Consider the following 22755-nt stretch of genomic DNA (forward strand, 5'->3'; position numbering starts at 1 on the left):
GCAGCACCCATACAGAATCTTAGAAATGGTTTACTCTAAAATACAGACCAAAAAAAATAAAAAGCCACAGTGAAATTGAAAAGAGAGGCATCCAGCTCTGAGCAACTCATGCTAACTGCCTCTACAACCACTGGAAAGAAGGTGGCACTTCTAAATACAGGCCATATGATTATCCCTCTGCACTGGTAATTGTCTTTCCTCAATACAAAGGGACAGAGTACATTACCTCAGAGCATGAAGCCATATATTTTAAAACACAGAGTTAAATGAGTAAAGAGAGATGTACCTCATTATGAAAAACTCTGCAGGCCCTTGGAGAAGCGTTTTGCAAGAAGCAGAGGAATAAACAGGCAACATGCTGTACCTGCTATACAGACACATTTTATAGCAGAAACTGAAGCTCACAGTAATAACTTGTAAAAAGGGAAACTTCTGCTTGGGAACAAATGTTAGATTTTTTGAGTTGCAAACAGATGTAAAACACAAAGCAAATTCACTTACATCACTTGCCAAGGTGGATGCAATCTGTGCTTGCTTGAAGGAAGCACTGTCAAGAGGATTGTACTGGTGGCTCTTCATTTCTTTTTTGAACTGCTCTTTGTACTTCACCTTCCGCCAAGAAAAGAAAAAATGAAAACATTTGACTCTTAAAGAAGACACAGAGAATTCAGGCTACAAAGGAGCTTAATAAACACAACTGCCTTATCCATAAATCCAGAAAAATTGAAGATCTTTGAAGCTCATTGTAGCCACACCTCTAACCAGTGCTGGTTTCAAATAAGTTCTGTGTATCAGAATTTTACTGAAATATAAAATAAATAAAAAAGATCATCACATGTGATCATCGCTGCTGAAGGATTTGAGAAAAAACACATATGTCCTGGATAATTGAATAAGCCAGAACTGCTTGTCTAGCAATAGAAATCTATTCACGAAAAATCCTTCAACTTATAATTAACATCAAAAATGTGTTCTTAAAAATTATAAGAGATTATTACACTTGTGAAATAAATCATTCACTGCAATTTTTTCAACAATTTCAAGCTGTTGAAAACAAAATGAAGTCAGAATCAAACTTCCTACTTGACCATCTTCATTCACACCACCGGGTATATGTGTTACCAGCAGTATGCCAAGTTATCACCAGAGTCCCAACTGCAACTTCTCATTCTGTCAGAAAGTTCCCATGAGACCCCCAGGAATCTCTCTGCGACACAGACCCTTCTCAGGGAGAGTGCCCCCCTCATTACAGTGATAGAAAGCATAATTAAATTACTCTCTTTACTTTTTGTTAAAAGGAAAACAGGGACAGATTAGACATGTAAGGGGAGATGAGCAATAAATAACTGTTGAGGTAATGGCAGCAAATGTAAATGAAATTTAAAAAATTAAACAAAAATGATTAGAAAAAAAACGAATTCAGAATCAGAAGAAAATGAAATTGAGCAAACAGTAAATCTCAGTCATCTTTCTTCCTTGTTGTGTATGACCATAAAACATCTGGAGCCTGCACACATGGCTTGCTGCTTTCTAACAGCTGGGTATTATGGAGGATAAAAAGTTGGCTCTGAATTTTGCTTCTTTCATGAATGTTAGTCTGACACCTGATATTTGAGCCTATGCAACACCCATTATAATTTGCCACACTCTGCATTATATAAACATGTTTTTTTTTTTCCTTATTCCTTCTCTCTCCATTCCCACATGAACATCTGATAAAGAGACTAAACCACCTTAAATAATATCCTTCAAAAATTTTGTTTTTCTCAGCTTTAGTTGTGGGTAGAATCTTTTGTTTGCTTTTCAGCTCTTCTTTCACTCAAAAAAAATCTCAACATGGTTTAGCTTATATATTTTCATTACGTTTAGCCACAGTACCCAATATTTCATTAATCAGGATAACAAGAAACCAAAACAAAACCTGTCAAACAAATATTAGCCTATCTTTTCAAGAACACATTATGATTCTAATACTTGGATTAATTTTTGCAAAGAAAGGGAATTCTAAAACATTTTAACTTTTTAAAAGAAACTTCAACTGAGCACAGGATGAACTCCATTCATAATCTTTCACACTATCTCTAGAAAGGAATATCTATTGCTTTCTGGTAGATTCATCTGGTTCACATTGTTCAGTATTTGCCTTGGCTTTGGATCAATTGCAAAAGCAAATATCTGAATATAAAGGTCCTGCCTTTGTCAAAGGCAAACCTATATTCTGTGTATGAACCAAAGCACTAAGTTGGAGGGCTTTTTCTCTTTGGTGTATCCAGAACTCATCTTCTAATAAAAATCAGCAGGCTAGAAAATCTGACTTAGAAAGCCTCTGAAAACAGAGATCAAGTCATCATGACGAGCACGACTCTCCTTTACCCCACACACATCATAAGGACATTGTGCACAAGAGTTAAACCACCCAACTACTTAAGGCAGATTTGCCCAGTCACAAAATGGCCTCAGACTATGCATTTGGCCTGAATGCACAACATGGTCCTTGGTACACTGGTTAAGTGTGAAAACAACAGTGCCAAAGGGACCTGTCCTCACATCTGGCCTGCAGTCTTTCAGCTGCAACCATTTAATGTCTTTTTTTAATATATATAAACAATACATATCAATCTAAAAATATCAGTAATGAATCATTGTGTCACTTCACATCATATCATTGCTATGGAAAGGAGGGATAGCCAATGCACCCCAGACTGTGCATCTTGGTGCCAATGTGCGGAAGGCTCCCAAATGTAAGGAGAATGCCATCCAAGCCAACTGCAGTGCATTTCTGCCAGTGAAGACTGTTCCAGCACTACCCAGTCCTGCTGCCTTGTCTGGCTGCACTGCTTATTACCTTTGCTCCCTGCTCTAACACCACCGCACATGTCGCCCTGGGACAAAATGGAGGCAGCACAATAATATCAGATGACCCTGACAGTATCTCAAGAGCACTTCCAGCAGTAATTTAACTCTGACTTGTCATAAGGGATTCCCCTCATTGAAAGCTACACACGCACATTCCATTCCTTTTTTTTTTTTCCTTTTAAATCAGTATTTTCTTATTTCCCTCTTTCTTTTGAAAGAAATCATGAGGTGGGGGAGACATGGGAGAAGGGAGAGGGGGGAGAAAGAAGCAATGAATAAGTGCAAGGGAAGTAGCTTGCACAGTGCCTTAGCTTCATTTTGAACAGGAGGAAGTTATGAGTGCAGTTCAGAGGGGAAAAATCCTGCCTGAGATAAAGGGTTTCAATTAAAAATAAGAGAGAAAAACACTTTGTCAGTGATTTCTAAAACATCTGTAGGGGGATTCTGATCAACTTTGTAACGTGGTGGAACAGCAAGCAAAAACATGGGAGTAGAAATGACAGTTGTTAGTGGAAGCTTATCTACGAATTTCATCATTAAGCGAAAGTTTAATTTAATGGGGGTTTAAAATGATGGTTGCTTATTGATCACCTTAATTAAAGTCTTAAGTTTCTTTCTTTTCTTGTGTGGGGGGTTAATTTAAAATAAATGTGTGGAAGCTGCTTTCTAATTGTTGCTAAAGAATGAACAGATTTTGCAGGCTTTTAGCACAACAACATGCCTGAAGAGACAAGCTGGAATTAAATAAAGCCTGGATAAACAAACTTCTCATTGGCTTTGCACAAGCCTATAAAAGTCAGAATTGCAGCTGGACAGAACAGTGTCTTTTGAAGCTTTGCAGCAACATTCCTAAATCAAAATCTGTAGTTCAAAGCTGTTCACACAGGGAGTGTTCAGTTTCAGAAGTGGGTGACATCACCCACTGTTCAGATTTACAAAGAAACTACAAAAAATTGGATCATTCAACTACTGGGATCCCAGGATGAAGCAGACACTTGCAGCTAAAGCATTTCCTCATGACCATATGAAAACATTAAAAAAAAAAACCAATAATGCAGCTTTCTTTGTTGGACTATGAGTATGAAGTACGACATTTATTTTGAAACATTTAAGCTAATGACCTTATAAATTATTGCTATCATAGAAAAAATGTGATAGAAACAAAGAGCTGAATTAAAATACTGATAGATAAAAAGCACTAGCAGAGCTTAATAGAAAAAAAGAGAAAATCTACCTCTAACAATTTTATTCCTGAAACAGTGCACCAGATCTAATATAAATATGAATATACAATTTATTTATCATAAAACCAATTATTAAGCAGCACAATGGGAATGCTTCATATCAGCAGCTTTCTGAAAAATCTCAAGTGCACTAGATGACATAAAGAAGACATAAGGAAGAGTTTGTTTAAAAAAAAAGCAAAAAAATAACCCAAATTGTACAATGTACTTTCAGCAAACTGACAAGCTTCATGTTTTCACGAAGGCTAGCACAGCTTCTGTTTCAAATTCATTTTCAAATCAACAGAAGGAAGTTACAGTATGCTGTGGGTATATATTCTAGTCGTAAGAGCTAGTGCTTTTGCTGCTGCTGTTGTCAAGACTTTGGTTGTTCATTTTTTGTTTATTTGTTTTTAAAGAGAAAGGGAAAGTACGTTGATTTGGTACAGCCTTGAGTACCAGTCAAACATTAACACGATTTTCTTCACTTTGCCTTCCTGCTTGCATTGATTGCTTTCTCCCTTTGTTACACCCACACTGCCTGACCTCTTTTTGCTCCTGTTCTCTATACTCCCTAAATTACCTACCCATATGCATCACATTAAAACATGTTATCATCTTTTCTTCCCATTACATCCATCAGAATTGCCAACTTTGCTAATTTACTGTGAGGGTCAAATAACTAATATTTTTCTGCATGTCACAGCTTATAGATTCATGCTACTAAGGGAGATTATCAACTTTCAACACAAAAAGTTTCTAAAGCTTCCATTTGCTGAAAAAGAAATTAAAACCCTAAAACCCAGAAAGTCTGGAGACAATAAAAAGATCATTAACTTTACTATTTTAAAATCTTATAATTGTTACAAGCCTGTTTCATGATCCCTACATAAAAAGGACTGATGAGGCTGACATACATTTCGTGCACTTCCTCTCCTACAGCACAGGTGCATTCTTCATCCTGACCCATCACCCTGCTTCTTGGACACAGGGGTCATAATAATTTTTCTGTGGTTGTACAGGATGCTCTTGATTTATGGTCAGTGTGTCTAAGTGTTATAATGATTCAAATAATATATAAAAACATTGGACAACTCATGGTCACTGCCCTTCTTTCAGAGGAGGTAGGGAATTGGTGAATGCACCCCTCTGCTGCTGAAAGCCGCTTAGTACTTACAGCTTCCATGCTACTCTACACAGATGGATGGCAGCAGAGTGTCAAGCTGAAGCCCAGTCATCTTTAAAGGTGCCCAGCCACTGTTTTTAATAGTATGTGGCCTATCTCACATACTGAAAACAGCCTCATCGGACAGTTGATTAGAAAGTACCTTCCAACTGAACTATTCTATTGTATTCTATTCATCAATGTAAGACTGAGGAGACGAGAAAGGATCGAAGGATGTCAAAACTGGGACCCAGGCCCTGTCTCTGCAGTGGTCACCTTCTGCACTATTTGGATCCTCTGAAAAAGTTAAAACTGCACACTAAATTCTTCCTTCTGCAGAAGGATCTCTACTAGCAGTGGAGCCATCCTTGTCTATGGCTTTGAAGAAATCATACGATAAAACAACTACTTTGGCAGATACAGCATTTATTGTCCAGGAGAAAATATACTTCTAACAAAAACAAGATAAGATATGCATTCACTAAGTCTGTCATGCAGCTTACACAGCACTAGCCTTTAGGAGCCTATGATCCAGCTGCTATTTTTGATAGTTTCTATCACTGGTTAAAAACTCAGTGGTACCAAGCATAGTAAGATAGCAGAGCTATTGGAAAGGGACCTGACTTGGTTCTCTCTGTGACAATAGGCAGCTGCAACCCCACTACATTCTCAAACAAGTCGTAATGGAATGTGTGGCCTGCCATTAGGTGGAAATAACAGACGACATGCACTAAATTTAGAGATTAACTCTTCTTAAAAAATACTAAGACAAGCACCTCCTTCCCTAGAAGTGACACCACAGTCCGAACAGTATAACACAGCATTGGCTCCTCCTACAAAGCACGGGTTGACTTCACAGTCTGCATGATGCCAAAAACAAAAGACCACTTAAAAGGGTCTTTTGTTTACCACACATTGTCCAGTGTGAAACAGGAAGTCATGCAATAGATATACATGGGCACTGTGTGTTGACATCAAAAGAAGCTCAACCCCTTGCAGACAGACACTACACTGTTCTGTAGCTTGTTCTCTATGACGTATTATTCACATTTTATTCTAGTTCTAAAGAAGACTTTTGCCACCTTGACAAATCACAAGGAGCTGTTACACAACACTGATCTGCAGGCTATTCTAATCTACTCCAGTTGTTTGCTATTTTTTTCCTATTTGTGGGAAGATTGACATGGCCTTCTCCAATCAAACGGAGTTATCCCCCTCACACAGCAGGACAGAATTTGTTTGTTGGTTTAAAAAAGCACTGAGTGTAGGCTGATGGGATTATTAGCAAGGATTAAGCAAGGCACTGTTATAAAGAAAAAAAAAAAAGCAGGTCAGCTTCTTCTCATGATGTGAAGTTGATATCTGTAGTAGTAGAAGAATCTAAGAATCACAAGAGGAATAGGGAATATTTATGTTCCAGCTTTATTTTAGTTATGAATAAAAGTGATTTCTCAATTTTTCTTTCTTTTTTTTGTGTGTGTGTGTGTGTGTGTGTTTGAGGTTAATGTATAACAGAAAGTAGTACATAAAAGCTTCAGTTTCAGAGGGAGGAAAGGCAGGCAGTTTACATGTCAGGCCAAATTCAGATCCCATTACTCACATTAGCAAGCAGTTACACAAAAGACCACAGTTACTTCAGTGGGATTCATCACAGAGTAAAGTTCAGTTCAAATTGAGTAGCAAAATTTGCCTCTAAATTATATATAGTTAATATTTTAGAAATCCTAGATAATATATATAAATATATACTACTTCCACCACAGAATAGTTGCAAGAGTCAAAGTTCATTGCATTTTTGCATAAAAATGTATATTCTGTTTCCTAGGAGTCTTAAATTTACCAGTCATAGCAATATCATATGAAAGGGGATTGAGAACATAATCTTCATGCAATTAGAGATAATCATCTAAAAATCTAAATATTTTCTTGAATTACTAGGAATGAGATATCTGAATGAAGTCATTGTAAAATGACAGAAAATCTTACTTGACTTAGAAGTTTAGAAACTCCTTTAGCATGTTCAAAATCAGGTCTTCCAAGTACAGCGGGCTCCTTATTCATCTCTCCTCTTCCTTTCTTGTATTCAGCCTTATACACATCAAGAAAATGATTATGAATCACTATTACATTGTTTGGTTTTGTTTTTTTCAAGAAAAATGTAAGCTATAAATATAGTAGAAAATGAAGTCTCGTTTAGTGATCTTCATTGATACTACTCCCAGTAATATTCTAATCAGTTCAGAAAAACAGCTCTATTCACGCTTCACCTCCTTAAAAACATAACATTTATTTGTTATAAAACACAATGCACAGCATTCGTGAAATTCAACTTTAACCAAATGCACGAGTTAAGCCCGAAAAATGCTCTTCTCCCACTCCTCCCAATCAAGGCAGAATGAGTTACAGTGGTTCAGCATTTCTTCAGACATGGTCTGCAGTTTACACAGATTATTTGTAGCAGCTGAAAATAGCCTTGAAACAAAACTAGGCTGCGGGGCAGATTTTTGAAATACACATCAGATTTCATCCTCACTTTTACCACTGCAGTCTCTCTGGATGTCAGTAAGGTTGCACTGGTGTAACAGAGAGGAATTAGTCCCACAGGGCTGGTGTTATGTGATCTTTCCAGCTGAACGACTGCCCATGCAAATTGCTGTTTTATTTTTTTTCAAAATGCACTAGAAAACAGTAGAGATAAAATTACAATAGGTGCTTTGCAATATAGCAAACTAAACTGCCACTGCCTAAAATAGGTTTCTTACATTACTCAGGCTCTGTGAATCAGCAAGGAGTCATCTTAACAGAGAGAAAGAAAAGAAAACGAGATCCAAAGTCACTCTAAGTCTAACGGGATTTTATAGCAATTTGTAACTCTGGGTACTGAACATAAGACTTAACAGGAGGTTTTACTTTTCAAAAAATGCTTAAAGTCCAAAGGTGAATGAAGCTCATCTCCCTTAAAGCTGTATTTCCACAAGAAACAACTCTCCAAAAAAGAGATGCCCAATTAGCCTCACATAAAACTATTAGCAAATGTTTAAAGTTGGTTCACGATTTATATTTGCATATATATATATATAGTTATATGTACACATATATATTTATATAGTCTATATATATTTATATAGTCTATAATAACACATTAAACAGCATCACATATTAATGTTTCTGCTCCTTGACCTATCCATTAGCAGATGTCACAGTGGGAGGAACAAGAATTTAAGTGAAGAGCTCAGCGATGAGAGCCACGTGCAGGAGAGTGCTGCTTGCCAACACAGGCTCTCCCAAGGATAGTGGGAGCTGCATGTCCCTGCTGCTGCTGTACAGGGTGGGAGGAGGAAAAAGGGTACTGGAAGGCACAATTCTTTCCTACTAGCATGAAAATAGTTCTGCACACACATCAGCATATATCCTATTTTTAGAATGAGTGAAACTGAAACAAAACCAACTTCACTAAATGTAACACTGTCTTTAGTCACCAATTGTAAATGTCAGGCTGTCAACATCAAAGCAAGCAATCCATAACTTTGTAACATTCCAGGCGAGTTATTTCCTCCCTTCCAAAGCTCCCTATCAGATTTGTGGTTGCTTGTTTTCTGCTATTGCTTGTAAATATGAGAATTTTAAAAACATTCTGAATGATTTGACTGAAACTGGAATCATAATGTCCAAAAAAAATACAAATAGAATATCAGAAGAACATACATCACTTATTATCTTCGTTATCTCTGTTGCCATCTTTATGTCTGGCCTGTTCTGCACTTCAGTGTATCTATGAGTATCTTGCACATCCCTCTTATATGACACCTGTCAAAAAAAAAAAAAAAAAAAAGTAGAATAAACAGTTTTGCTTAAAACAAACAGAAAAGTTTCAAGTTTATAAATCATCTTTGAATGACCTATCAGTTCAGCAATCAAATTCAATGAAACTCCACCTAATTTATTCCTACACAGTCCTGTTTGACAGGGATTATTTAGTAAGACCCACACACAGGTTAACAGGCTGAGGAAGAAATTCAAAAGCTCAAAATATAATATTAAAAAGAAAAATGGTTTTACTTGGAAGTACAGTAGAGAATGAAAGCACTGCAAAGACCCAAATATTAGGTTTTATCACTAAATTTCAGAGGATTTGCAAGAGGATAGCATTCTTTTTTCTACACTGTATCCTTTTTTAATATAAACTAATGCCTCCAGGATGTGCAACCTAGCAGATTGCAGCTACACTGATGAGAGTCTGTAACTGCACCGTGGTGAACAGCCCTCTCAGTAACAGCCAGCCATGAGGCCGGGTTGTAATTAAATAATACAGCCCCTCCCCAGCACACTCATACTCCCCGCAACTCCACTTATCCTCTACTTTACACAATCATGGGAACAGGAAGGCTGAGTGTTCCAGCATGTGGAGCACAAGACTGTATCTTTCTGTTTGTGCAGGGGCTGCTACAATAATGAATGGGCTCAGAAGACTGGTCAGAATATTAAACCACGGGTAGGAGAGTCTAAGCACTTTCTATTTAGCAAAGCAACCACAGAAGCAATCTAGACCTCAAAGGTGCTCCAAAGCTCACAGACCACAAGCTATCCTCTTTCTTACTCCAGTCCATAGACTTCCTCTTCTCCCTTGTTTTATACCACATGTCAATCCAAGCCAATTTCTAAGAGCTGTCTTATTGAATTATTCTGAATGATTTTCTTAATCATCTCCGGCATTCAAAAGTGTCTGTCAAGTTGAAATTCCATGTAAAAGTCAGAGATCATAAAGTCCACATGAGACAAAGTATCAAAATAATTCCTGTTCTACTAGACAGCTGTATATTTTCTTTTCTTACTGTTTAACAGTGGTAACTGACCTCTCAAAACTGTATTTCACCACCAAAAAGTCACAGAATTGTAGGGGTTGGAAGGGACCTGCAGAAATTGAGTCCACTCTCCTGCCAAGACAGGCTCCCTACAGCAGGCTGCACAGGTAGGTGTCCAGACAGGTCATGAATATCTCCAGAGAAGGAGACTCCACAACCTCTCTGGGCATCCTGTTCCAGTGCTGTCACCCTCACCGTGAAGTCCTGAATGGTTCCCTCAACTGAAGTTTCATGTACTATAACCAGTGTTATTTACCCCCTGTTGCCAGTGCACAGTTCTAATATGGCCAATACGCAACAAATTCACCTGCAAGTCTAGCAATCATAAAGTGCAGCACCCAGTGACAAATTTGTAGAAATGTTAAGTAAAAAATAAATTAAAAAAAAACCTTACTTTTGGCATATATTTCACAGACAACAGGAAAGTAATATTGCAACCATATGGCCTCAGCTAAGTAGACAAGCTAAATAGACTTCAATCTGCTGGCTGTTCGCCCACAAATAGATTTTTATGATTTTTTAACTTACAATGAGTGACACACAAGTGCAATCAATGATAACATAAATAAACAAATAAGTTGCATGAACATAGCCCAGCTATCAATAAAACGAAACCTGTTTCTTCCAGCCTATGAAAGCCACTGGAAGTTTTGTTTTGGTTAGTCTCCAGGTTTTTTTATTTATTTATTTATTTTTAAGAAACTAGATGTACAGACAAGCATTTGCAATTCAGGGCTTTACATGAATTTAGTTAATTATATGCTGTTCATCCTAATGACCACATGAGGTGAGGTGAAAACCACAGAAGCAGCAGAAACAGGTTTGTGAATAGCACCCTATCATCCATGTAAATTGCAAATTAAAGGACAGCATATGTGCTCAAAATAGAAATTAGGAATTGAGTGAATTTAACAACAGAGAATCAAGAACAGTGGTGATAAAGTTGAGGAAATGTGGTCACTTACTGCTTCCAAATAACACAATCATACAGTACATGAAATAATAGATTGTGGTTAATTTCAGGGGGAAAAGGAGAGGAAAAATAAGACAGTGACAGTCCTTTGTATTTCACAGTTTTCAATTATATTAGATGCAAGGCCAATTGCTATAGCTTTCCATGTGTGAATTATTATTCTTCCTGCACCTAAACCAGTGTACCTATTACTTATGTCTCAGGGAAAGTCATCTAACATTTTACAAATGTCTGCAATATGTATTTGCTCCATTCTGCAGCTTGTCATACTCCAGTGAGAATAAAAATGTTATGCAGCAGAACAGTAGTTTGTCAGAGGTAGGCCAAAGAAAGAAAAAATATGTTTCCCATTTCCTGAATAACCTCAGTCCCTGGATGCTGACCCTCTCCCATAGGGACAGTGTGCTGGCCTCTATTACACAGCTGCTATTCTGTTCCATCTAGTGATTTTTTTTTATACTGCTACATTAGAACAGTAAAAGGAAAGCTATTCTGTGAGAGGAGGGGAACAGATGCAGAAAGGGCAAAGCCGCCAGCACAGTGCATGCACACACAGGCACCAAGAAGGCAGAAGGCAGAGAAGAGAAAAAGTAGCCTGTTCAAGTGAAAAATAAATAAAGGAAAGCAGCAGGAAAGGAAAGAGCAGAAACACACATGGAAGGTCTCTTCTCCAGGCTTTGTTCAGCCCCTTAATCAAGAAGAGCTCAGATCCTGACTAGCACTTCCAGGTATTGCACAGTGCCCTCACTCAATCTTCAAAGCGATGCTCAAGTTCTACCAAAAAACATCACTAGAGGGTCAAGAAATGCTCCTCCTTGGGAGGGCCACAGGTCTGAGAAATGTCTGCTCAAACTGGACATTGTGCAGGAAAAAGCAACTGAGACATTGGCAACTAAAGAGCAGCAGTGAGCAAGCTAAGTGGAGAATTATAGCAGACCAGTGGGAAAAAAGTAAGGACAAAAAAGGAAAAATTACAAATACTAACAATGTAAAGTGTTTTTCTACATGTAATTTGAAATTACAAAAGTGGTTACATTGCTGAATATTTTAAAGTATCCATAAAACTAATGAATAAAAGCCATTTCCCATCTTTAATCCCCAAACACACTCTGAACTGCCAGTATTTTTTGCAAAGCATAAAAAAAAATTCAGGGTTTCCTTAAAATTAGTAGACCAGTGTAAACAGGGCCCCATCTCCAGCTTTCATGAAAAGAGAAAAGGCCCACTGAGGATAAACATGCTAGACTTAACTCCAGCTGAGGGTCCTGAAGACATTTCAATTTTGTGATGTTACCAGTTCATTGGAATGCACAACAATGCTACACAGTAAACAGATTTCAAACGAGACTATAAAACATCTCAAGCTGTCATTCAACAGATGGAAATTTCTACTACACAGTGACCCAAGCACACTCAGGTTTAAGGGACTCAGACCTTTCTTGCAACACTTTATATTCTCCTCTATTCTGATTCCAAAGCTACTCCAATCTATATTTAACAAATTATTAAAATGTGCACAAGTAGATTTGTACACATTTTGCCTTCTTGAGATTCAGATATGGATGTCAGCAAGAAGTTGGGTACAGCTATCTGCAAAAGAATTTGTCTCTTACTGTTAGACCTCAATTAGCATTTTCAAACAAAAGTGAGTTCACTTACAGTCTGTCAGTTGTGCCCTTGCACCCTTTTCTCTCACCTGCACTTTGGGGTCCATCAACTCTAAGAAAATAACTAACTGGTGACAATGGTCATTGGCGAAAGCTTTTCAGATCCCCTCTCACACAGTGTTAAAAACTGTTTTCCCGCTCATATAGAAGAGATGAACACATTTCTGGTCCATTACGGATTGATGCAATCTTCCTTTCCAGTAATGGGCTTGAAAATTGATTAGTCCCAATTATATCAGGAGTAAACACATCGTTTTCAGCACCAGTTGGAAGTGGTCCAGAGGGACCTGTTGTTGACAACCACTGTCAGCAGAAAGTTAGTCAGGAAAAGGTGATTCTTCTAATTCAGATGCTGAACAAAGAACTAGGAGAAGCTTGAATTTAGTATGATCTGCATCAAAACGAACACCAACATCCTGGTACGTTACTGACGTTGTTTAAGCACATTTGAGATGTGATGATTTTGTCATATGAGAAAGTATGTAAATGCATGGATTATGACTGCACAATATCTTGAACATGGAAAAAGTGTACTCCTAAGACACTATACACTACTTAAATATTCAAATTTAGACTGTTAATGGAACTACTGCTACCAATATCATTTGGATTGCAAAGACCACATAGATATACATATGAATAACAAAACTTCGCTCAGCTGTCAAGGGACACTTTAAAAGCAGCACTGTTTGGTATAAAAACTAAGAGGACAGATAAAAACACTCTCAACTTCAGATCTGTAAACTGCCTATAAATGCTCACAGATGAATCTATTGCAGATGGGTTGTTAGTAAAAAGAGAACATCCCCACTTATTTCTTTCATACAATGAGGAAAATATGTGTAACTTTAACCACACAGAACATATTAACTGCTACAAACTTAACATCGTTTTGAAATTCATAGTACTCAGTGATGGATCAGGTCACAAAATAGAAAAAAAAACCACTGGGATCTGTATCTTTATCAAATGCTGCATGCAAAACCTGGCAAGTGCTTTCCTTTCCTCAGAAACCTAATTGTCATGTCATTTCACTGTTGAATTTCTTCCTTTCTTCCATCCATTTGATTCTCACATAAGGTAAATCAGTTTTGTGACCAGACCACCACTCTCTACAGACCACCATCTAATTTTGGTTTCAAGTTTGGAAATTTCCAGATGAGGCAAATGACGTCAGCCAAGAACAGACTTAAGACAGGCTCTAATTCACATTTTCCCAAATGCTTTTGTATGCCAAAGTCACATCTTTAATATTCACTTCACAAAACAGAAACATAATTTATAGAGAAAAGTACTCTAGTGTGGATAAACATGCTTTTGTTAAAGCATTGTGTAGTATCTAAATTATTTTTCAATTCCCTATCATTAAAAAACTCACTTTTGTTAAAAGCAATTTTCTTCAGTGGAAGAATGAAGAAGAGAAAAATGTTTTTCTTATACATGAACACATTGTTCAGGAGATTTTACAGTATTTCCCTATTATTCAGCTTCAGCCCACACTTATACAATGTTTTAATGATATTCAAAGTGGTGTGAAGGCCTACAGCACATGACAGGTTCCAAATGTCAGCACAAATGTATTGTAAGTTGAACACAGTCTTAATTTTTAAAGGAAATTGCACATTTCACAGAGTTGAGTATAAATGTCAGCCTTATTTTAAGCCCAAGTAAATAGTCTTAAACGCATCCTAATCCTATTAGATGCAAACTCTGTATGTAAAGGTTGAATTGAGTTGGCAGACCATTGTAGGTAAACATGCATTCTGCTCCCATAGGTATGCTGTACTGAGTGGTGGATAAAAAGCTTTGTCCTTCTATTCCCCCAGTAGTTTTCTTCTTTTTACACTGCACTTTCAAAGCCATGATTCTACAAATATCCTGCATTCTGAAAGAGAAATGTTCCACATCTGGGATGCTTGCTATTCCTTACTCTGACAAAGATGAAAATGCACATGGCTCTTAATTAACATTTTTACTTGCAAAGCAAGAAATCCACAACCTAAATCCAGCATGGTGCTCACATAATGACCTAATGGAGTTTTGTAACTCTGATGAACAATAACTGAACTTACATAACTTGCTCCTTTATGTGTGATACAGATATAACCTCATAGCACTGTAGCTTCCCATGAGCAACCAGAAAGAAATCTCTTCTTAAACAGATGAAACTAACTGGTTCGGGTTTGGAACTTTTGTTTGATTTTTTTTTTTTTTTTTGAAATTTTTTCAGGCAAAGAATACCTTCCTTCATACTTTTTCATTATTTTTAACATGCTGTTAAAAGTCCTCACTTATCAAAACATCCTTCCCTCCTGTCTTTGCCTCCATTTCCTTTTTTGCTTGCTTTATGGATGAAAGAAGATGAAACGACTGAATTTCATTTACTCACACATCTGTACCCTGCTCTCCTTAACTCTGTTAGCAGGTGATATGCAGCTGTAGAAGGGGAATGGGTTTTGTGCTAGCATACTAATCCTCAGATCATGAGGAATTTTGAGTCTAAAACTTGTCTCATTTTCCTCATAGTTCCACCACCTACTCTGAGAATGATTTCCATCTCTCTTACAAGTGCTGCAATCATTCCTAGTTAGGTAAAAACAAATTTGTGCTTATGGAGAGAGTAGTTCACATTCTCACCTTATGTCCCCTGAGAGTTTGACATCCTGATGCTTCCAACACCAGATACGGACAGAGCTTGTCAAGAAGAGGGAATTCTGTAATCTAGGTAGGTTGCAAATCTCTTCTGGGAGTTTCAGCTCAAGTATTTCCCAGCAGAAGAAAAAGTTATTCTGCTAATATAATGCTTCCCTGAAGTTTTACAGCGGCCTTTTAATTAACGGCCAGCTGTCAAGACTCTGTACACACGAACATATATCCAACAGTGACATTTACTTTCAGCCTGCATAACCTGAGTGTTTGTTACACTGCCAGTAAGGAAGATAGGGTAAACTTAAGATAATTCTAAATGAACACCTTCATTTTCTATACTGTTAGCAGCAAACAAATATTCCATTTATCTGAGAAACAAGAGAGCTGTAAAATCATCTACTTATCTGACTTGAATTTGTTATCTAAGCAGAACAGAAATGGATCACAACTTAGATGGTAATTAGATGTAAGGTGTTTTTAAAGACTTTGTGCTCCCTTTGAAACAGTTTCACTATTCCAGCCAATCTTCTCTTAAGCTTTGCTTTACTCATAAACTTTTACAAAAACTAACACACATTTTTCTTCAAAGTTGTCTGTGTATAAATAGAGCACAGCATAAGGGACTATGAAATCAAAACTTGGCTTGAAGCTAATAAAAACTCAAATACTATTACTAGGATTTTATAATGTGAAAACCTAAAATATTTCAAGAAATATACAAGCATCTGTAAAAAAAATAATTTTTAAAAAACACTAAATAGACAAATTTATTTTAAATTATTTAACTAAGTCTATGATCACAAACACTTTGGTCAGTGGCATAAGCTAGTATGAAGTACCAAACTCCACTTTATGGCACAGATTTTGTGACATCAGTCAGAAATTATTCTTTGGAACTCACTAGGGAATGTACTTCATGACATGGGAGCAAAGTAATTCATGTTCATAAAAGTGTCCAATAACAGGGGAGAAATTACCCCCCTTTTCTCCTCTTAACAGAACCACCCAAATGTTGATAGTGAGAGGCACTGAAGCCACATCACAGTTCATGCAAAGAGTATAGAGTTTTAACTTGCAAGTAAGCACAGACTAATTTTAAAAACCTCTCTCTGTAATTTTACTTCAAATTCATAGCATTTAACAATAAAAATGCATATTAAAGAACAGTAAAAAACACTTTCCAATGCTCTTTATCATAAATCACATGACATCGTTCATGGCAAACCTTATGTACACATTGTGTCCCAAAATATTTCAGGGTGCATAAAGTAAAAGAGTACCTATTAATGAGATATGAAAACATCCCATTTCCTATCAGCTAGTACATACCCAAAACAAGCAAACTGATATTACTTGATGAGTTTGACTCGTGAGGTGGGGGAGTACTTACATCACTCTGGTATTTATTGACTTCCATGGCATGTTTAATATCCGGAGGTTCCTTCATATGTGCATAACCTGAAGTTCCTTTCTCAGCGTCATGTTTTTGTTTATACAGAACCTGAAAGGGGCAACATCATACTTTAGTGAGCACATTTGATATTATGAGCTAAGATAAATCTAGTATTGCAGTGTATCTGTATTCAGGAAGAAATGTAATAAATTATTAAGCTCCTTAATGGAACCAGAACCCTTAAACGATAGCAGCTTCTGCCCAAAAGAGACAGATGAGCCACAGTCAGAAGAGAGATTTCTCTGAGTCTATTATTGCAATAGAGGTATGGGTATACAGGATAAAGAAAAATAAATATGCACATACAAAACAGAAAATCAACCTTAAACAGGAGAGAAAGCCCAGAGAAAAACAAAAGTGAAAAGAAAGGTGTTTGTTTTTTATCCTCAAAACATACTTCAATCTACCAGCTAAATAAATATTTACTCAGCATTTTTTTCCTGTGTTTAGAAAACAGAAAAGATGCTGTGCATGACTTGTAAATGAAAAGATTTACATGAAATACTCATAGCCCAAGCATCAATTTCATGCCCTGTTAGGAAATTACTAGCACAAAACACATTTGGACTAGCCCTAGGTTAACCAAGAAAAATAACATTAACATTCTACTGTGATCAGAATAAAGGAAAATGGAATTAGATTGTTGAGTTTAAAAATAAATTTATGTTTACAATTGAAACTGAGTTCAATCTTGGGTGTCCATCCAGCTTCCACTGTAGTGTACTACACTTATGTGTGTACACACACCCACATACTGAAACTGCCTGAAAAGCTGATCTTGCACTTATCCTTTTTATAAGCTTTTAGGCTTATATTTAAAAAATTCACCAGGTTTTTATGCCTGAAGAAGCAGCAAGCAGCAAGTAAATTCATTTTCTAATAGATCTCAGGAGCAAGCATTAAAATAATCCCCAAGAAAACAGCAAATACTAAGATAGAGAGCCGATCAGGAGGAGCAATAAAATAATACTGTGAAACTCTTGAGTCAGGAACTCCTAATTGTGGTGATTCACATTATTTTAGGACAGTTCAACTAGAACTGTGAGAAAATATCGTATCTGTTCATGTTTAAGTCTACAAGATTGCATCTAAGCCACAGATTAGGGTGCCCAAAGCAGTATATTCATATCTGCTCCTATCTCAGATTACAGAATGATACATAAAATGAGAAATTAACACAAAGAGGACTGGAGGTTATTTTTATTTGGTTTGTTTGGGTATTTTTGCTCTGCTACTATATGAACAAAAGCATCAAATTAGGAAACTTAAAATGTGACATTTCTTTACATAGAGTGAATCCACTAATCATGTCTCTGGGGAAACACATTCAACTTAAATTGATACAGAAAAAAAAAGTCTATAAACTGCCTATACTGATTGCATTTTGCATCTGGTAAATCCGATGATCTTTAATGAGACAGAAATACTGCAAATATATCATCATCATCTGCAAAAGTGTAACTACTATACAAGCATATGCCACAAAAATGTGTTTTCTACTTCCCTTGTTTCACATTGTCACTTTTAAGATACCTCCCATCCTAAGAAGTTGACTCAAATGACGATGGTTTATATATACTGTATTACACTGCTACTTTGCCACTTTAACATCTACAATTTAATGTTGGCAGGGTAGCTATGTAGTCAAGACATTAAAAATCAAAAGTTATCAACTCCTAGAAAGAGAAAATTAACAGAAACTACCATCAAGTGTCCACTGACTTGGGATAATAAGACCATTTCTTTAGCTCAAAGCAGGAATACCTGAGCTGCTATTTCATAGTCACATTCTTTCTAACCTTTTCACATCAATCTTATTAGTTGACCTATTCAACCTTGAAAGAATCACAGGTTCAGAGGAGTTATAGAGCTGCCTGATTTAATCTTGGACAGTATGCAGAATATTCTCAGATCTGCAAATCAGTCCAATGCAAACATGAAAAAATGTTTATAAGAATTATTTCATCAATATTCTTACAACGATTGTTTTATATGTTACTATTTAGTTTGTATCTCATTCTGAATTTCCAAGCTTCGGTTAAGTGAAATCTTACTTATCCAATATACAAGGGCTGTTGTGAATTTATGATGTTGGCTTCAATGACAGAGGTGGATGTTGGTGGTATGGCAGTAGAAGTTGAACCTTCCCACCAATATCCCATTAAATTTTGTTGCCACATGACAGATGGCAGCGGAGGGGCAGTCTGACAAAGTAGCTTCTGACATGCAAGAGTGTGTGAAGCAAAGGTGTGTTGCAGAATTCCTACATGCAGAAAAATGGCACCCACTGATATTCTTCAACAATTTCTGAATGCTTATGGAGACCAATCAGTACAAGTGAGCACACTGAGGTGGTGGGTGGTGCATTTCAACAGCGGCAACAGAGACATGTAAGACAATCCACATTCCAGATGGCCATGCACAGCTGTCACACCACAAAATATAAAGTGTCTCAAGCAGATCATCCACATGAATCAGTGGATTATGAACAGGGAACTGAACAAGAGTTTCAGTGTGCTGGAAATGGCGGTGGCAACACTGAAAAACTGCAGTTTGTGCCAACTGGGTCCTACAAACGCTCACACAGGAACAGAAAGAACACCGTATGCAATTTTGTTAGGATCTAATGAACCAATACAAGGTTGAAGATGACAGTTTCCTGGATCACATCATGAAATGTGGTATTAAAATGACAGCCCATTAACAAGTGAATACTCCATCAAATAATACACAGCTCTCAGCAGTAAAAGAGATATGCACTGTCTTTTGGGTTAGGAAAAGACTGATCTTTCTGGATTTCTTGGAGCCCAGACAAACCATCAACTATGACTACTTCATTGTGAGACTGACTAAGCTGAAGTCTTGCAGTTCCAGTGTCAGACCAGAGAAGAAGACTACCTTTCTCCTGCAACACCATTCCCGCAACCATCTCCTGCCAGGCCCCATACCAGTTTGAGGACTGTGGAGAACACTGCCAGTCTTGGCTGGGCTGTCCTACCACACCCATCATATTGTTCAGATTTGGCATCTTCTGCCTTCCTTCTGTTCAGGGAGATGAAAGATAGCCTGTGTAGGCAATATCTTCTCAGTAATGTTGCTGTCTTAGCAGCTGTGAAACCTTGGGTGACCTCTGCTGATGCAGATTTTTATGAATGTGGCATCCAGTTCCCTGTTCACCACTGGCAAAAATGCACAACTAATGGTGGTGACTATTCTAAAAAATAGGGTTTCGTAGCTGAGAATGTGCTCTATCAAATAATGTTTTTGTTCTTTTTATATCTATTGTAGTTTCCATGGAAATAAATAGGAGGCATTCCTTTTGTTGCAACTTATGTACATATGAAATAATATCTCCAGAGAGATCAAGTATAATAGGTCACTCATGTAAGCTCTGCTCTGTCGTGGTACCATTTAGTAATTTCAGAATACATGGCTTCTAAGCGTGACTTCAGATTGAACTGATATAACTACTCTTTTTTTTATTATTTTTCTTCAGTTTTCCAGTGTGTGAAGACACCTGTGAATTAAGTTAATCTTTGTGGTCTTTTCACTTAACTCTGACTTATCTTCTGTTTTGGGATATTATTACTATTTCATTTCTTATATTTTATATTTCTCCTTAGAGTCAGTAAGTTGAGCTCTGAATCTGAGATCCATAAGAAAGGTTTTAGCAGAAGGAAATGTTAAACACAGAAAACACCATTTTAATCTCCAGATAAATAATCTGACTACTCAATCTATTTGTGTAAAACAAAACTCAAGAAGTCCAGGAGACTGGTACTTGCTACTAAAAAAAAAAAAGAATCTTGAAAACAAGATTTGATGAAATAAAAAAATTAATATTTTCATTAAACAGTCCAAAAACATGTAATACATCCTTAAAGTATGCAGTAAACTACACAAATAGCTTTATAATACTCAAAAATGTACATTTGAACAGAAGGAATCTGTCCACAAGCAAGAAAAACGTAAAATTTCTCTAGAAGTTGAAAATATTACTTAAGATTCACTTAGTTCATCATCTTTAAAAACAAACAGAAAACACTGTTGAGCACTGACATACAGTTACTATGTGAAATATTGGTCAAAGGAGAAAATTAAACTGCCTTCAGTTTGTGTTAGATTACTCATTTCAGATAAGAAGAAAAACAGTGCAATCTCTTCTTATGACAGAAATGAAATGATGAAAATACTGATGAAACACATACTTCTATTTTTCAAAACTGCTTCCCCTCCAAGCAATTTTAAATATCTTTATCATTGTTTGTGACATCTTATTTTAAAAAATGTTCTGCATAAGAAAGCATTCACTACATTAGTGTTCAGACAGGAAAAATACTTGGCACAAAGCTAGCAGCAATCTGAAATTTTCCTCAGAAATATTTTCCAAAGGAAGACTGCAATCTTTCCAGAAAATGAACATTTTCTCTGAGGAAAATCAAGCAGAGGTCTCCCTGCCTAGACTCTTCTTGTCAACTTTATTTTCTTTTTGCAGAGAAGAGAATACAGAAATTGTGAAAGCTTTGCAGGTTGGCAAGGACAGTGAACTGCAGTGAGGAGAAGACTTCCCTCTGTGGCTTATTCTGGGGGCAGCTATGAAAAATGAGAGAAAGAGAGAGAGACAAAGAGAAAGAGAGAGAGAGAGAGAGAGAGAAATTTGGTTGCTCATCCCCAGCTTTACATAGGACACAGAAAAGCAGACATTGCGTTCACACAAAAGCCAGTAAAAATTCTCTTATTTTAGGCTTTCCTGTATATCTTGAAAAGGGAACTGAGCATTAATCAATATAGCAATGGGAACAAGCCCCACAGGAGGAAAAACAGAGCTGCTGGAGTGAGACAAGATCCTGTGAACACTCTACAGCTGCAGTTCCTCAGAATGAAGACCTTGCTCTGCTGAAATCAGTGACAATTGCCATATCAGTCACAGAATGCAAAGGGATTAAGTGGTGTTACAGCAGTATTTGTTTTCTAGAGATGACAGTGAAGGGCAGTTGCAGTTGGGCAATAACCTCTCATCATAAAAAAGGGAAATTTACCTAGTTGCCTGAGTTGCTAAGTCATCAATGATGAAATGGTATATAAAATACATAAACTGGGCTAGATCTAGGTAAGTTAAATAATGGTGCTGCTAGGTATGGCAGTATAGCAGCATCATGTCAGCACCAAACACCAAATCCCAAGACCATTTGCCAGGCTCAGGCCTATACAGACCATGATGCTGAGTTCTGGCATATTGCTTGGCAGGTGAGTGTGGCCCTGTCAAGAATATGATATCACAGAGCAAGAGAGCATCTGTGAGGTTTGGCTACTGTGTGCTCAAGGATCTAAGGAGCCAAAGGTGTGCATCTGTTCTACCAGGAACGGGAAGGACACATACTCCTTATCTCAGGAAATCAGCAACTATTTAAAATCAGTTTATTAGTCTGAAAAACAGACTATGGTTCTGTGCTTGTGACAACCTGTTTGCCAGAGGACATGGAGACTGCCAGTGCCGTTTTCCTTCTCCCTGTGGGGTACACTTAGTCTCCTCTTGGTGACCTGTAAATCCACAATCCTGGCTAGAAAGATGCAGCAGGGATCTTCTCTGCTGCATCCTGACACAGCTGAAATCTGAAGGCCTTGTATAAGCTACTTAGGTACCACAGTGATAGGCACAATATGGATTAGATTTGAATACTGTAGAGAAGATCCTAGAAAATCCCCCAGGATGTCTCTCAAAGTAGCATTAAATTCAGGTCCATTGCAACAGTAACCACAAGTTGGAAAAATGTGTCAGCATATCTTGAAGCTTTATGGAAGATTAAGATTTATAAAGCATCTATTTCTATCGGAATGGCATGAATTTTACAGGAAAAAAAGTCTGCTTTAATGTAACTCAGCGTATACGCATATTTTTTTCTCTAT

The 22755-nt window shown here is 37.1% G+C and overlaps 1 protein-coding gene across 3 annotated transcripts in view; it reads right to left on the reverse strand.

Annotated features, from left to right (window-relative positions):
- The window catches only part of NEBL (nebulette), a 239943-nt gene that overhangs the window by 54215 nt on the left and 162973 nt on the right, over window positions 1-22755 (reverse strand). The window contains exons 7-10 of one of the 3 annotated variants that reach the window (XM_065731351.1): window positions 16786-16896; window positions 8950-9051; window positions 7231-7332; window positions 502-609 (exon numbers count right to left, since the gene is read on the reverse strand). The exons of the other annotated variants lie outside the window; for them this stretch is intronic. Coding sequence (XP_065587423.1) covers window positions 502-609; window positions 7231-7332; window positions 8950-9051; window positions 16786-16896 — 423 coding nt within the window. The remainder of the gene's footprint in view (window positions 1-501; window positions 610-7230; window positions 7333-8949; window positions 9052-16785; window positions 16897-22755) is intronic. 3 annotated transcript variants of the gene reach the window in all.

The sequence above is a fragment of the Cyrtonyx montezumae genome, unplaced genomic scaffold, assembly GCF_038088225.1.
Source record: "Cyrtonyx montezumae isolate F1298 unplaced genomic scaffold, pur_monq_1.0 scaffold_14, whole genome shotgun sequence".
NCBI lineage: Eukaryota > Metazoa > Chordata > Aves > Galliformes > Odontophoridae > Cyrtonyx > Cyrtonyx montezumae.